The 15,578-nt window shown below is 48.2% G+C and overlaps 1 protein-coding gene across 1 annotated transcript in view; it reads right to left on the bottom strand.

The window, feature by feature from the left end:
• VCP (valosin containing protein) overlaps positions 1-15,578 on the bottom strand; it is a 274,541-nt gene that overhangs the window by 224,765 nt on the left and 34,198 nt on the right. Inside the window, exon 3 of the mRNA XM_069626812.1 lies at positions 12,347-12,519. Within this exon, the coding sequence (XP_069482913.1) occupies positions 12,347-12,519 (173 nt within the window). The remainder of the gene's footprint in view (positions 1-12,346; positions 12,520-15,578) is intronic.

The following is a 15,578-nucleotide window of genomic DNA, read 5'->3' as shown; positions in this document are numbered from 1 at the left end:
ACGTATGTGGTACCGACCAGGAAGCCGCCTGGCAGACATCCCCCAGCGGAATTCCGGACCACAAAGCCGTCGACGACCATGTAGATCTTGTCGAATGGGCCCTTGGACGCTTTTCTAGCAGCTTTCCGGCCTTGGAATGACAATAAGAAATGGCCGAAGACACCCATCTGGATAGTCCTCGTTTTGAAATCGCTTTACCCCTAGCCGCAGGACCATAAGCTACGAAGAGTTGTCTCGTGTCTCTGAAGCTTTGAGTGCGATGGAGATAAAATTTCAAAGCTCTTTTCACGTCCAATGTATGGAGAGTCTTCTTTGCCACTGAAGACGGTGTTGGAAAGAATGTAGGCAACACTATAGCAGCATGTTTATGGAACATGGAAGGTACTTTAGGTATGAAATGCGGGTTAGTGGCCAGCACGACTTTATTACTGAAAAACCTCAAATACGGAGGGTCAATCACTAGAGCTTGTATTTCCGACAGGCGACGAGCAGAAGTAATGGCCACCGGGAAAGCCAATTTCAAAGACAAAAATTTTAATGTCGTCGATGACATTGGTTCAAAAGGGGGTTTCATCAGGGCTGCCAGGACCAGGTTCAGACTCCAGATCAGAGGAAACTTCTTGGGAGGAAAGGTTCGAAACAACCCTTTAAGGAAGTGTTTAACTAGGCGGTCACTGAACAGTGGAGTGGAACGTCTCTTCCGAGTAAATCTCGAGATGGCAGCTAGATGCACCTTTATGGATGAGACAGATAACCTGTTATTTGCCAGGAGCAACAAGTATGGTAGGAGTTGTTCCGGTGTGATCGCCCGCGGGACCAGACCTGGTTGACCTGCGCACCATATGCAGAACCTTTTCCATTTATATGTGTATGAAGTGTTCGTGGAAGGTGCCCTTGCGGCTTGCAAAATACGACGGCAGTCCGCTGAAATCGCTAACACGCCAAACTCTGCGAAATCAGGAGCCAGGCCGTCAGACTGAGGTTGTCCGGGTCGTGATGCCAAACGGTCCCTTTCTCCTGAGACAGAAGGTTGGGGATCTTCTGGAACCTCATTGGTTCTGCCGCTGAGAGGTGAAGTAGATCGGAGAACCACACTTGTCTGGCCCAATACGGGGCCACCATGATCACCCGACAAGGATATCTGTGGATCCATTGCAGAGTCCGACGGATGAGAGGGAAGGGGGGGGGGGGGTGCTAAGGCATACAGAAACTTGCCCGTCCACGGGAAGGAGAACACGTCCCCCAGCGAGTCTTGTTGTGGCCACCTGCTCGCGTATTGGGAGCATTTCTTGTTGTCTCTCGTCGCAAAGAGATCGAAGGCCGGATGACCACATTCCGCGAAGACACGGTGCAGTTGCTGATCGTTCAGTTCCCATTCGTGTAGACAATTCATCTCTCTGCTGAGAGCGTCTGCTTGCACATTTTTCACTCCTGGTAAGTGGAATGCCAACAGATGTATGTCGTGTTGTAGGGCCCAATGCCAGATCTCCTGGGCTTCCGTCGACAGGCTCCTGGAGCGTAGATAAAACATGGTTGTCGTGTTGTCCGTCATGATTCTCACCACTGAGCCCTTTATCTGTGGCAGAAAGGATTTTAGGGCCCAACGCACCGCCCTGAACTCTAGCAGGTTGATGTGGAGGGAGGACTCTTCCGATGACCAACGGCGCTGAACCTGTAAGGAGTCCCGATGCGCTCCCCACCCAGTTAGAGAAGCATCTGTGACCACTGTCTTCTGGAACGCAGGCTCCAGTAAGGGCATTCCCTTAGTTAGGTGTATGGAGATTCTCCACCATTAAGCGCCTGCACAAGCTGGCCGTTGATGGTCAACTTGTCCGACCAGCGTCCTCGACTCTGTGCCCATCGATCCGCCAAGAATTCCTGAAGAGGCCTCATGAAGAGGCGACAGTTGTCTATCAAGGGTATGCAGGACGACATGGTCCCCAGCAGGGACATGTACCTTCGTACTGACACTCTGGTGTCGACCTCCCATTCCGATGCCTTTTGTTGCAGTCCGAATCCTTTCGAGGGATGGCTTCATCAGTCCCGACTGTGTGTGGAACTCCGCCCCCAAAAAGACCAAGTTCCTTGAAGGCTTTAACGAGGACTTGTCGAAGTTCACTGCAAAGCCCAAACGTTGCAGGAGGGACAGGGTGGCATCCAGGCTTTCTTGTGCCCTTTCTGGAGACAGTCCCCTCCCTAGCCAATCGTCCAAATAAGGGTACACGTGGTGACCTTCCTTTCTTAACCAGGCTGCTATTGGAGCCAGACATTTGGTGAACGTCCTGGGGGACGATTTTAGGCCGAACGGAAGGACCTTGAACTGATAGTGGGTTTGTCCGACGAGGAACCGCAGAAATCTTTTGTGCCGTCGACGCATCGGGATATGGAAGTATGCGTCCTGAAGGTCTAGCGACGACAAATAATCTCCGGGTTGTACCGATCGGATCACCTCCTGAAGCGTCAGCATTTTGAATTTTAAATTCTTGAGCAGTTTGTTGAGCGCTCGTAGATCCAGAATGGGACGCCATTTTCCATTTGGTTTCTTGACGACAAAGTACCGGGAGTACACTCCCTGTCCTTTTTCTGCCACCGGGACCAGTTCTATAGCCCCTTTCTGCAGCATAAGCGCCACCTCCTGTAGTAGTATTTGAAGGTGGGGCTGGGCCGAGAACACCGGTGGAATGTGTGGTGGCTTGCCCTTGAACTGTAGAGAATGTCCCAGATGAATCGTGTCCAAAACCCATTGGTCTGTTATGCGCTCCCACTCGTCGATGCGACGAGACACTCGGCTCCCCAGGACGCCCTGAAGCATGTCATTGTTGGTTCTTGGTTTGTTTATCTTTCGTCGACGAAGGGTAGGCACCCCGCCGTCTGGAGGTTTGGTAATCTCTGCCTCTACGAGAAGATTGGGCCGCAAGCCTGTGGCCTTGGGACGAGTAGGAGGGTCTGCTGAAACCTCAGTCTCTAGATGACCCAAACCGGGAGTTACCAGAGGCCCCTCTGAAAGGAAAGAAAATTCCTACCACTCGAGGGCTCCGAGTGACCGTGCCGCGTCAGTATCCTCTTTCATGCCCTTCAAGGCCTCATCAACTTTTGCACCGAACAGTTGCTCCCCTTCACACGGCATATCCAAGACTTTATATTGCACCTCCGGTCTGAACGTAGTGCACTTGAGCCGGGCTTGTCTACGTAGAACTACGCCATTATTGATTTGCTTAAAACCGGACTCTGCTAGGTCGACGGCAATGTTTATAGCATGGTTGGAGGCCTCCTCTCCTTCCCAAACTAGCAACATTGCGGACTTTCCATGTTCCTCGGGCAACTGCTCCAAGATAGGAGCCAGTCGGTGCCACATTTCCCTGTCATACCTAGACATAATCGCCAAGGAGTTGGCTGCTTTAACTGTAGTCGCGCCGACGGACAGCACCTTCTTGCCGAAAGCGTCCTGTCTCCTGGCCTCGTTGTCTGGAGGGGTCGTGCATTTATGTTGAGACCTGGCCTTTCTCGCCGCCACCGCCGATACCACCGACTCCGGCGAAGGTTGAGACATCAAGCACTTCGGAGTTCATTCCGGAGCCTTGAACTTCTTCTCCAAACGACCTTTCACTGCCGGTTCAGAGACATGTTCCGCATGGTCTTCAGGCCCTCTTGCCAGACATGATCCAAAATCGGGATGGCGAATATGGATTTCCTTCTCTTGCCCATATGATTAAAAAGAAAACAATCCTTTTTCTCCTCTTCAGGGACTAGGCCGAACACGCCTTACTCATCATGGCATGGAATGCACCCACGTCGTCAGGTGGCGATGGAAGCTCCGAGAAGCCCGGCACAGCCATCTCCGCTTCAGAGTCCCAAGTTGGGTCCCTTGAGGGGGATAGTGAGAGGTCTGAACCTGATCCCTCACGGTCAGAGTCCTGTAGTTCTCCTTCTTGCAGGGTAGGGCAATCTTCCGGCGCGTGGGAAGCGGGCGTAATCCTGGTCGCCAAGCGAGGAGCCGGGCCCGGCTCGTCGACGATTGGCGTAGACTGTCTCCGTGTCGGGGCCCCAGGCTGGGGTATTTGTGTGTCCAAATGCTGTAATAGTTTTTGTAGCGTATTTAGCACCTCCAAGGACAGAACCGCCTGGGGGTTTAGTAATGACGAGGTAGTAGGGATGGAACCCACACCCAAGAGCGACATTGCGCTGGTCGGCTGTAGACCCAGATCGATTGGGCGCGTGACCGTGTCGCGTTTCTAGTCAGCCGACGAGATGGAGAAATTCGCCTCTGGTTGAAGCAGGGCCTCCGGCCGGACGGGATCGAAAACGTCCGGTTGCCATCCCATCGACAGGACCACCGTCGATGATGTTTCCTACCGCCGTAGTCTGACATGTGGGAGGAGCCGCCGATGACGCAGGCGTCGACGAGCGGGTCGTCGGCGAAGCCAGTGGCGCAGGGCCTTGGTGTTCCCGCCGCTTTTGGGGCCGACTTGCTGGCCGTGGCCTCTCGACTCAAGGTAGACTTATGACGGTCTCCTGATTTAGATGGTTCTTTTCCCTCCTTTTTAGATGAGGAGGAAGAAGACGCCTTGTGTGAAGAGGAGGCCTTCGAATGTTTCGCCGAGGGTCATTTTTCGGCCGACTCCGAGGTTCGTTTTTCGGCAGCACGTGCCTTCTTCGTCGGGGGTTCCGACTTACTTTTTGAGGCCGTGGAGCCCACCGCCAATGCCGGGTACGCACCCGCTCCGTCATTGAGCCAATCGACCAGGCGTCTTTTTCGATCTTTGAGGGTTTTTTGGGAGAAACCCTGACAGATTTCACAAGTGTCCCCCGTGTGGTGAGGATGAAGCCAGTAAATGCAGTCCATATGACCATCCCCTTCGTACACCTTCTTAAGGCCGCACGTAGCACACGGACGAAACAACGCCTTTGCAGACATTCTCTTGAGAAGAACAAACAGTAGAAAGAACAACCTAACAAAATAGCAGATACGCGAGGTAATCCCACCACTTTGGAAGACAGTTGAAATCTGAGGGAGCCGCGGGGACGGAGCTATATATACGCCTACGCCCTAGTGGCGCCGGCGTGCGCGGCCCAAAACGACGTAGATAGGACACAAAAGTGGCAGAATTTTTCCTATGGAAAATGTCTATATAACTTACCGAGGATTCCCAGCCTGACTCGGGGGAATATTCTAAGCATGTGAATCCATGAAAGATCCAATGCTGGAGAACTATTGTTCTCCAGCATGGGTCTGGCATGCATTCACATGCTCAGGAGTATTCCGAGTCAGGCCAGGAATCCTCGGTGAAAAGAAAAAAAAACTGTTCACTTACAGTCCTTCTCCTCTAAACCAATCGCTGAACTCTGGGTGATACTGCCCTCTCCCTAAGCCCCTCTGGCAGCCATCTTCAGATTTGGTAGCACGTAAAGTGGCAGTATGACCAAGAAGAGCAACAGAGGGGCAGGGCAAAGGGTTTGGATGTGAATCCATGCCAGACCCATGCTGGAGAACAATTGATTCAGATGCTCATGAATAAATAAATAGCAGTACAACATTACACAACCACGAGCTCAACAGAATCGAACAATCACCTCCGGAACAGGCTCACCTTCAAGCGAACAGGTTGCGTAGTACTGCTTGGCCGACTCTGGACTCCTCTCTGGAATCCCAGTCGACGCAGTAGAATCTTGTGAAGGTGTGCATAGACCACGTAGCAGCCCTGCAGATGTTCAGCAGGGGCACAGACAGGAACGCCATTGTCGCAGAGATTGCTCTGGTGGAATGGGCTCTCAGACAGCCAGGCAGCGGTCAGTTTGCCAACCTGTGACAGTGAGTGATACAACCAGAGAGCCACCTGGAGATGAAGCCTTGGACAAGGCCTTTGCATGGTTCACAAGACCGAAGTTCACGAAAAGTTGAGACGTCTTTAGGAAACTCTTTGTGCATGCCACATAAAGGTTCAGAGCACGGGCCCCATCCAGCGACTGCAAAGTCCATTCCGCCGGCGACAGGCCAAGGGCTGGCTGAGGTGGAATTCAGACAGAACATTAGGCATGAAGGAGGGGTGCGTCCGCAACACCACCCTCGTCTCGTGGAAAGTCAGATACGGATGTTTGCAGGCTAGGGCCTGGATCTCACCTACCCTCCTGGCAGAGGTGATGGCCACGAAGAAATCAAGTTTTAAACGTTTTCGCGCCTTGAAACACTTGTGTATAGGCTCGTTATAAATGCCATATCATAGGAACCTGAGGGACCCGATGTAGCGCTTACATAGTCCTCCACCGTTTTCCCCCTTAAGGATTTACTGTGGTCGTTCCCCACGTCCTTTGGGACAGAGTGAAAGGACACCATGTACTATTCATCTGAAGAAGAAATATCTCTGCCCTGGAACACGGTAGAGGCATCACCACCCTCCCGCCCACACACACCAACCCTTTTATTTTGCGTCCTGAGGGGACAGAGACGGCTCAGGGCTAACATCCTATTCTCCGGTGCGTTCTCCACCGGCTTGGCCGAAAGCCTCCCGCCTGGAAGGAAGGGCCTCTCTGGGTGCCGCACGGGGTCTCCTGGACCGGGTCTGCCCCTTTCGCCTTCGAGAGGGCAGCTGCCACCAGCTCGATTGTCAAGGATTACTTCTCCTGGACTACCTGCGTCTTCAGGGGTAAGTCGGACACCTTACCATGCGCCATGTTCTTCTCCAGCTTCTCCCACAGTTTCCTCGGGAAAGCCGATTTCCTCTGAGAAGAAGCTGGAACGATGCCTTCAGATGGAGGCAGACAGTGAAGAGGAGTGTGCCCTGCACAACGCGGGACCCACTGGCGCGGCGAACCGGACGGAAACGGGCCTGCAGTGCTTGGCCTGGTAATGGGCCCCCCACAGATGGAGCGCCCTCAAAGGACTTAGAAGCCTGCTACTCGGACCAGCTGGTCCTGAGCGAGGCATGCGCCTGCTTGCCACGGAGTAGAGGCCTTAGCGTTGAGCCACACTGCCAATCTACTGTGCCGATCCTGGACACTGCGTTTGGTGAAGTCCAGGCAAATTTCACAATCCACTCCCTTGTCGTCTGGATGGACCCAGTAGAGGCACTTGGAGTGTTTGTCCTCCACAAACACGTTCCTCAATCCCGAGCTGGAGCAGAGCTTGAAAAAGAGAACATCTGTCCATCTCCTCCAACTGGAACTCTCAACGATTCTTGCCCTCGAGGGGCGATGAGACGCCGACAAATGGATCCCTGCTAGCCGGTCAAAGGAACGAAAGAGCACACAGGCTCCATTTGACAAAAATAGAAACTTTTTAATGAAAAAGCACTACAACGTAGAAAAGCTCTTGGAGCAAAACATGAGGATTCCCAGCACCTGAACACGCTGTAAAAATCTGAAGAGGGTTGCCAGGGAAGGGTCTTAGGGAGAGGGCAGTCATTGGCTGGGGGCAGTATGACACAGAGCACAGTGATTGGTTTATAGGAGAAAAGAGTTTATAAAAGTGAAAGTGAAACTTTCTTTTACCGAGGATTCCCAGCCTGACAGGGAATATTCATGAGCATGTGAATCCATGCCAGACCCCATGATGGAGAACTGTCAAACTCCATTAACAATTGGATGCATTCAGCAACTACCAACTAAGAAGTGACTATTTGAAAGTATTGGAGTATATCTATGCGTGATGGTTTAACAGTGACTCCTAATAAATATATATTTTAATATACATTTAAGTGCGTTTTATTGATGTACCCGATATCCCCTCTGCATATGATACGGTCAACCACTCCATCCTCATAAAACAGCTCCACACCTTTGGTATATCGGAGAGGGCATTGGATTGGTTGACCTTTCCTCAATGATCTTCCGTCCCAGGTTCTTCTGGGCTCTTTATCCGCCCCACCTCCATCTCCAGCTCCACCTGTGGTGTCCCCACAGCTCCACCCTCTCTCCCTGGCTCTTTAACACCCATCTTGCCTCACTTGCACACCTCATCTCCACCTCCCACCTTAACTTCAAGTATTACGCAGACAACTCTTTCAAACTTCCCTCTCCTTACTTCCTCCATCAATCCCGACTGCCTATCTGCTCCTGCTCCCTCTTTCTTCACCTCACTTTGGCCATGTTCAATGGGTTCTTCCCTCCCTCCCTCAAATTCTGGACCTTGCCAAGAAGGCCCATTTCAACTCTACAAGTTTGCCGGTCTGCTACGGCACCGTTGTTTCCAGACCGGCAAACTACGAGTCCAACGGCGGGTGCAGCTCTGCCCGCCAGGGTTAGACCTGGTGGGCATAATGGCACCGCCCTCAGATTTTCACGGAAGAACCGGCACAGTTATCAACAGTGCCGTTGCTTCCGGGGCCCCACTCCATAGAGTCCTAGTCGGCTGTATGGGAATCGGGATCAACATTTTACCGCCGCCTGATTTACCAGACCGCCGGGGCTGTAATGCTCCAGTGTTTCCAGCAAGTCAGGCGGCGGTAAATCATTACAGGCCCAGAGGCTACCTGCCGGTTTTACCAGCACAGTTCGACGGACCCATAATGAGTGCCTAGCGCCTCAAAGGAATTCTTGGTTTCATCATTTTCCCAGAGAAGCTCAAGTCTCTAGAACTCTGGTTCTCTCTAGGCTACACTACTGCAATCGCCTTCTCCTTAATCTGCTTTGTTTCCAAGACCCCCACAGCTAATCCAGAATAGGGATGGGAAACTTAACCTTGGCCTCAAGCCGAGGGACCGCATCTCTCCAGCCCTAAAAACTCACAACTGGCTCAAGGATCAAATTCAAATCCCTTTGCATCATCCATAAGGCTGTCTGAGGCTGTGGACCACGCAATCTACAACTGGCGCTCACTAAATACACTACCTCCAGATCTTTTAAGTTTCTCCAGCACCAACGTGCTGCATGTCAAACGCCTCGCTAAACAGCGAGCTGGAGGCAGACATCTATCCTCGGCAGGCTCCCTCCTATGGAACAGCCTCCCCCTTCCTCTTTGTCTTGAGCCGGACCTCCTCAATTTCCAGAAGCGCCTCAAGACTTTCCTTTTCACCTCCTCCTTCCGTTCATCCCTCTGCTAAAATCCAACAGTTTAAGATTGGTGACCAGCGCCTTTGTGTCCGCTTCAGCCCTGACCTCCCATACCCAATCGCCTTCAGCCTCCGCCCGTTCCCAGCAACTGCCTTGGCACCCACTGGCCTATGCCACCACAGGGTGGCACTCCTTTATAGGCGGCTGACCACTCACTTGACACTTATAGCTACTCACTCTCTAGCACTCCCCTCCTGGTACACCTACACTTATTTGCCCCCCCCCCCAACCTCTCATCCTTTCTCTCTCTCGGGCACTTGCACGTTCAGAATACTCACAAGGCCTAGTACACTTTCCCCGGTCTTTCATTTTGTTTTGATTTTCATTCCCATGTTCTCTCCCTGTTGCCCTGTGGGCGCTTTGAAACACAATTTACTTGCTGTATAAGCACCTTGCAAATACACAATAAAGAAACGTAAAGAAGTATACCGGGCCATATTGGGATGTTAAAGTAATTCAGTAGTTTAGTAACAACTACCATCTTAAGCAAAGCGTCCTGTACAGTGACATCAGTGATCAGGCACACAATTGAAGTTTGGTAGCTAAAACATCCAAATAAACCTCATGATTATCTGTACATAGGAACGGTGCAATCCGGATATCACTACACCCAATTATTTAAACACAAATCGAGGGGTCCATCAGAACCCCAGTAAATCAGCCAGCTCCTGCTTGTGGTCAGTCATCGAGAACTTCTCGGATTTGGCCTCATTTATTTTATACCCAGAATAATATGTACATTTATGGACCTCCTCCATTACTGGTCCCATAGTCTGCTCCGGATCCCGGATATATAGCAAGGTATCATCAGAATACAGCAATATGATTTGTGGTTGACCCGCTATCCGGATCCCACGGTGGCCATGTCGCAAGCGCACCAGACGTGCTTACAGCACAATCGTTAAAGAGAAAAAAAGGGGACAGTGGGCACCCGCATCATGTCCTGCACCCGAGCCAGCGTGCACCCTAGTCACCAAGTACCTATACAGAAACCGAAGGCAGCTGATAAAACTATTCACACATCCCCATTTGTTTTATAAACCCAAATATAAACCTCCATAACAGAGTCGAAGGCCTTTTCTGTGTCCAAGGATGCTGCAACTGCCCTGCCCCGTGGATTTATAATGCCAACGAGGCTCCAGAGGTGAAGCACAGTCGAGCATTCCGGAATAAATCCGGACTGGTCTGGATGCACTAGTAATGATATACGGACCACACAATCAGTGCCTAGAAATTGAAGAAAAAAGGCTCTTTATAGATCAGGGTTACGTTTCAACTTACAGGTGTAATTCTCAGGTCAGAAAAAGATGGGAAATCGGTACCTCCCGTCCTATAGTATACCTTGTGATATTGTTTAAGATTTAACCTGGCTGAGGTTGGAATTAAATCTGTGAATGGGAGATATTTAATCAGGCATGCATTTTGTCTATGGTGGCCATAAATAAGGACAAACTAAAGCGCAAGATGGTTATTGGCTCATGTTTGACTAAACACCAAGTTTAGACGAAAGATACAAATAAATATAAGGAAACGTTAAGAGTAGCTACTAGTTGTCAGTTTATGCTTAGGGATGGAAACAGCTAGAAACAAGGATGTGTGCCCAAGTAGCTGTGCAATGAATGAAAAATGAACGAAACAATTTAACATTGGTGCCACATAAAAGAGGACACGCCAGAGCGCCAGGGGACCAATCCGGTGGGGATAGTGCGTGGTACAAATATCCTTTAACATTAACAAGAAGCCAGATTATTGGTTAATTTTGGTTAAACACAGTCAAAGTGACACACCGCAATAACTAATTCTTAAGAGTTGCCATCAGGTGTCCATACAGATTTAGGAAGGACACAGGAAGCATGTGAAGTATAGATTGTGCACAGGCGCCAACAAAATTAATTCAAACTGACAGTACTTGACATTAGGGCCCTTTAAATCAGCAGTCACCATAAATTCAATAAACGGATGAGAAAACGAAAACATTGTGGAACATCAGATACGCAAACAGTTAGTTAAACAGTCAATATGCATTTAATCCCCATCAATGCACAAAAAAGTAAATAGCGAAGGGCAAAGGGTGGACTAATGAGGATGGCAACAGTAGGATTAAAGGATCGTACATGAGGTACTGTCGAGCAAAATATAAGCATTTTGTGTACCCAATAGTGAGACCGAATAATGTAAATGAATATTTAATGAAAAGGTTGTCCTTGTACAGATCTTAGGACATTAAGAAGGGTGAACTAAGAAGAATGCCACTTGTTAAACTACTGCAGTTACCAGGATGTTCTCAAAAGATAAGTTAAACCAAGGTCTAGGTACAGTTAAGATAGTATATGGAAATAAATAAGTGCGCAGATACCACTAGCAGGTGTGCAGGGAATTGAAGTGTTCGATCATAATTCTCATCGATTGATGCCTGCTTCGTGGGTCCCATAAACAAAGGGATGGAACTAAAGAAACTGCAGAGAGTAGGACTTAATGCATTAGTAACAAAAGCACACTCCTGGCACATTGTGCAACAAAAACAGTAAAATCAGCAGTATCCCCAGAGAAGTCAACACTAAATTACTAAACACTTTAAAAAAAAAATAAATACTACAATAGCCCCTTTCACAAGTGCAGGATGATGGTCACTCTAGAACAAAAATGCGGTGGTTATATATATATATAAAAAAAAAAAAAAATGGTGCATTCTTTCATATGTTCTTCATAGGTTTTATGCCCCAATTACCGTCTTTTAACTGCTGTTTAACCAATGGATTATTGCTTAATGTCTTTAAACCAATGATATTATTGTACTATATATTTCAATTTTTTTAAAAAATATTAAATAAAACAATTAAAAGAACACCAATTCTAGAAGCCATAGACGCATGCACTGGGAAAAGGTTTGCATGAGTACGTCAGTACAAGTCACATGGACCAAAAGAATCAAAATGGCAAAGACCCTAGACTACCGTCATACAAAAACCAAAAAACACATGTTAAGGGTCCCATAGAAGGTAAAGTAGAATGCCAAAAATGGAACTGTCGTAAGAAACACACATTGGTCCTTTTTTACTTTTAAGAGCCACAAATCATCTCAATTACATCTGGACTGCTTCAACTTCAGTGTTAGGGTTTACGGGACCGCTCGATTATGTAAAGCTTAACACGCTTTCGAAGACCTAGGATATGGGATCAACTCAAAAGTCAACGCAACCTCACCTGACATGATCACAAGCGGCGGCAAACTATTGGTCCAGGATCTCATCACAACATATACCACAATCAACTGTTGGAAGTCAGCTAAGCAACTACATACCTGATCACATCTCCCAGGCGAACTCTCAGATTGTTGCGGACAACCCTGTTCATGCGGATCTTCTCATCTGAACAGGTATCGTCAGAAAGCACTATGCAAACTGCTTCTCGCCTCTTCTTCCCTTTCAACAGAACTGTGTCCCCCCTGAACAGTTGCAGCTCATCCATTTTGGCCTAGAATGAAGTAACAATACAATTAAAAAGCATCCACCTTAACGTGCATGTTATGGACATTGAGCAGTAATGTCTTCATCATGTTCACCACACCTTGAGGAGATAGGTTTCACAAACAGACTTGTCCAGAGACACAAACATAAAGAGTCCTTCGGTATCCCAGCTTTAATACTGCAGGGATACCGCCAGCGCAAATAGCATTACCGCTACTCAATCCGGCGCCATTAACGATGGATCACGAGTAGCGTTAAGTTCCCGTTCCCCATTGAACCCAAAAGGGGGGGGTGAGGGTCGCCATTACCACCAGCAGTAATTGTGCTGGAGGCAATACCACCGAAAACTTGTGTTGAGGGACATTTTTACCTCCAGCAAAAAGTTGGGAGGAACTCCCACTTAGCGCCAAACTCATGGCGGTAACGGGAGTTACCACCGCATTTAAGGGCTAAGGTCCAACTGTAAGAGGATTCAATTCAACACTACAGCTAAGTCAATGCCTAGTCTGGGATACTGAATGGAAACCCTTATTGATATATCTTTATGTCCAGTTCATGAGTTCTGGATGACTACCCCTATATAACACCCCTCTCTTGGAATCCCCCTGACCCAAGAAGTAGTTCTGTTTTGCAAGTTTTAAAAGGTTTGAGAATTTAAACAATATATATATATCACACTTTATAATAAATTAATATCTGATAGTACACTTAGACATATGATGTTGATCAACAATGGGTAATCTGGCACTAGCACACTTCTTTACAATCAATGAGGAGTTAGTATAGGATGGATCAAGTAGCAAAAATACTTTTAGGATTTCAAATGGATGCAATGTTGAATGAAATACAGTACAGAACTAACTAATATGGTTTCACAAGATATCATATGTTCACTTTTCCCCTGGTGGCAAGTCACCCCCCTCCCCTATGCAATGTAAGACATGGAAGTAGATGGAAAGAGGAGCACACAGTTCTCAGGAATGCAATCAAATACAATACGAAATTCAGTTCCCCCCCAGCAAGCTTAGAGAAAACCGGTATGAGTTTTAAAACACAGGCCCAAATGCTTTGAATGTGGTGGCAATGAAGTGAGAAATATGCTGAAAATGCTTTTAATTCCCTTTAGGAGGTTCAGGGTGAGTGAGAGATACTAGGGATGAGTGCAGGCTCACTTTAGCAATGATTCAGAGATGGTGATTAAGAGGCAAACACATTTTTAGCAAGGAAAGAAATGACTGCTGATGGTTACACGTGGCTGGATTTTTAACCAAATCGCAAATCGTGGTAAAATTCGCAAGTGCGTGAATCGTGATTGCGGATAAAGTATAAGTCGGTTCTAGGCTTGTTGGAAAGGTAAGATTCTAAGCTTTCAGAGGAAAGTTAAACCAAGTTCGTAGCCCAAACGGTTCCAGAGATACGGACGATTAAATAAAGGTAGTTTTTCGGATTTTAAGTAAACTCAAAATGACAGGTGACAGCTTGCAGCTTCAGAATTGACAAGTGACAGTGGTGCAGCTTTACAAAATGACAAGTGACAACTTCTAGGAGGCAGTTCTGGTTAGATTAAAATAGTTTGGATTAGATTATTTTAACTAAGAGATTGGTTCTGCACAGTTCTGCTAGGTACTCAATATATTTTTGAAATAGGCCTCGCCACAGATCTGGTCAGGTTTTGGACTGGACTCCGGTTCTGGTCTCGGCACTTCACAGTGATCTGGGTCAGCTCTCTGGTTCTGCTCACAGCGGTCTGGGTCACTCTGGATCTCTGGCCTCTGGTTCTGGCTCTGGATACTGCTCTGCTTTCTCTGGGTACAGCACTGCTTCTGGATCTTTCTGGCGCAGGGTTTCAGGCCAGCATCAACAGCTCAGCCCGGCTGTGAATAGTCTGCAAATGATTTTGGGCCTGCTGACAAATACTTTTGCTTGCAGTGGGCCTTCTTGGTTCAAAGTTCTGTAGTCTCTGTTTAGCTTGGAAGTCTAAGTGTAGGATCTCTGGATGTGAAGTCGTCGGTCAGCATGCTCCGCAGCAAATGGAATTGAATCTCTCTACCTGTAACAGCAGTCTCTTTTTATGTGTTTTGAAAATGGCTGTGTGCCTGGGCCTAGCTAAGCCTGCCCCTCTCTACTTGTCATTGGCCCAATTCTCCCCTCTCCCATGATTAGGGGAAGGAAATGTGAGTCAGAGTGATGCTGTAGGTTTTATGGGTCAGAGGATCCTCTCCTAGTCAGTTTGCCCACAAATCTATATTTGATTCAAATACATATTGCACAGATACACAGTTGTTTAAAATTACATGCACCCATCACATATCACGAGGTATACTCTGTTCAAACTCTGCTCTTCCTGGGGGCTTGCATTCAGAAATGGCAACATTTTACACTTTTTAACTGGTTTTGCAATATCGGACATTTACCCAAATTTACACACATGTGCGCCAGGAGTATGGACATTAATTGATGAAGTGTCAGATTTTTAACATGCAGACATTTGGAGTGAAACCCTATTTTCCGCTAGCAACCCCGCAGATCATACCACCGGGTCCTAAAACCTCTTAAAATGTGGGCAGAAAAATCACAAGAATTATGGTATCATTTAGCTAATTTTGACAAGTCCGCACCATGAGTTATACATCTTTCTTAAAATCATATTCTGGCCAACAGGGGTGTGTCTTCCCAGGTCACATGGTGGAGAAACCAGTCTATCCACTTTCTTTAAGCTCAGCCTGTCCTCAGAGGGGGCTACCCCTCCCCGTTTCTGCCAAGAGGAAGCCACTTTTACGACGCCCCCAATATAACTTCTGCCCGAGTCAAGGAAGGGCTTTGTTCAAAAGGAAGCCATTTACGCCCCCCCCCCCCCAATAAACCATCTGCCTGGGCCCAGGACAGGCCTTTGTTCAACTCCCTGTAGCTGCTCCACCCCTAATCTAATCAGAGAGGTGACAACTCCTTTTGGCAAGGGGAAGAGTGTCTGAGCAGGTTTTAACTCCTGTGGGGGTAGATGTCAGGCAGAATTCAGTTTCATTAAGCCAGGTTTCAGCTAAATGTCACTTTTTGTCCCCCAGTTTA

This window comes from Ambystoma mexicanum, chromosome 6p (genome assembly GCF_040938575.1).
Source record: "Ambystoma mexicanum isolate Mex_15411 chromosome 6p, UKY_AmexF1_1, whole genome shotgun sequence".
Lineage (NCBI taxonomy): Eukaryota > Metazoa > Chordata > Amphibia > Caudata > Ambystomatidae > Ambystoma > Ambystoma mexicanum.
Note: the sequence above shows the minus strand (reverse complement) of the source record. Positions and strands in the feature narration are given on the sequence as shown.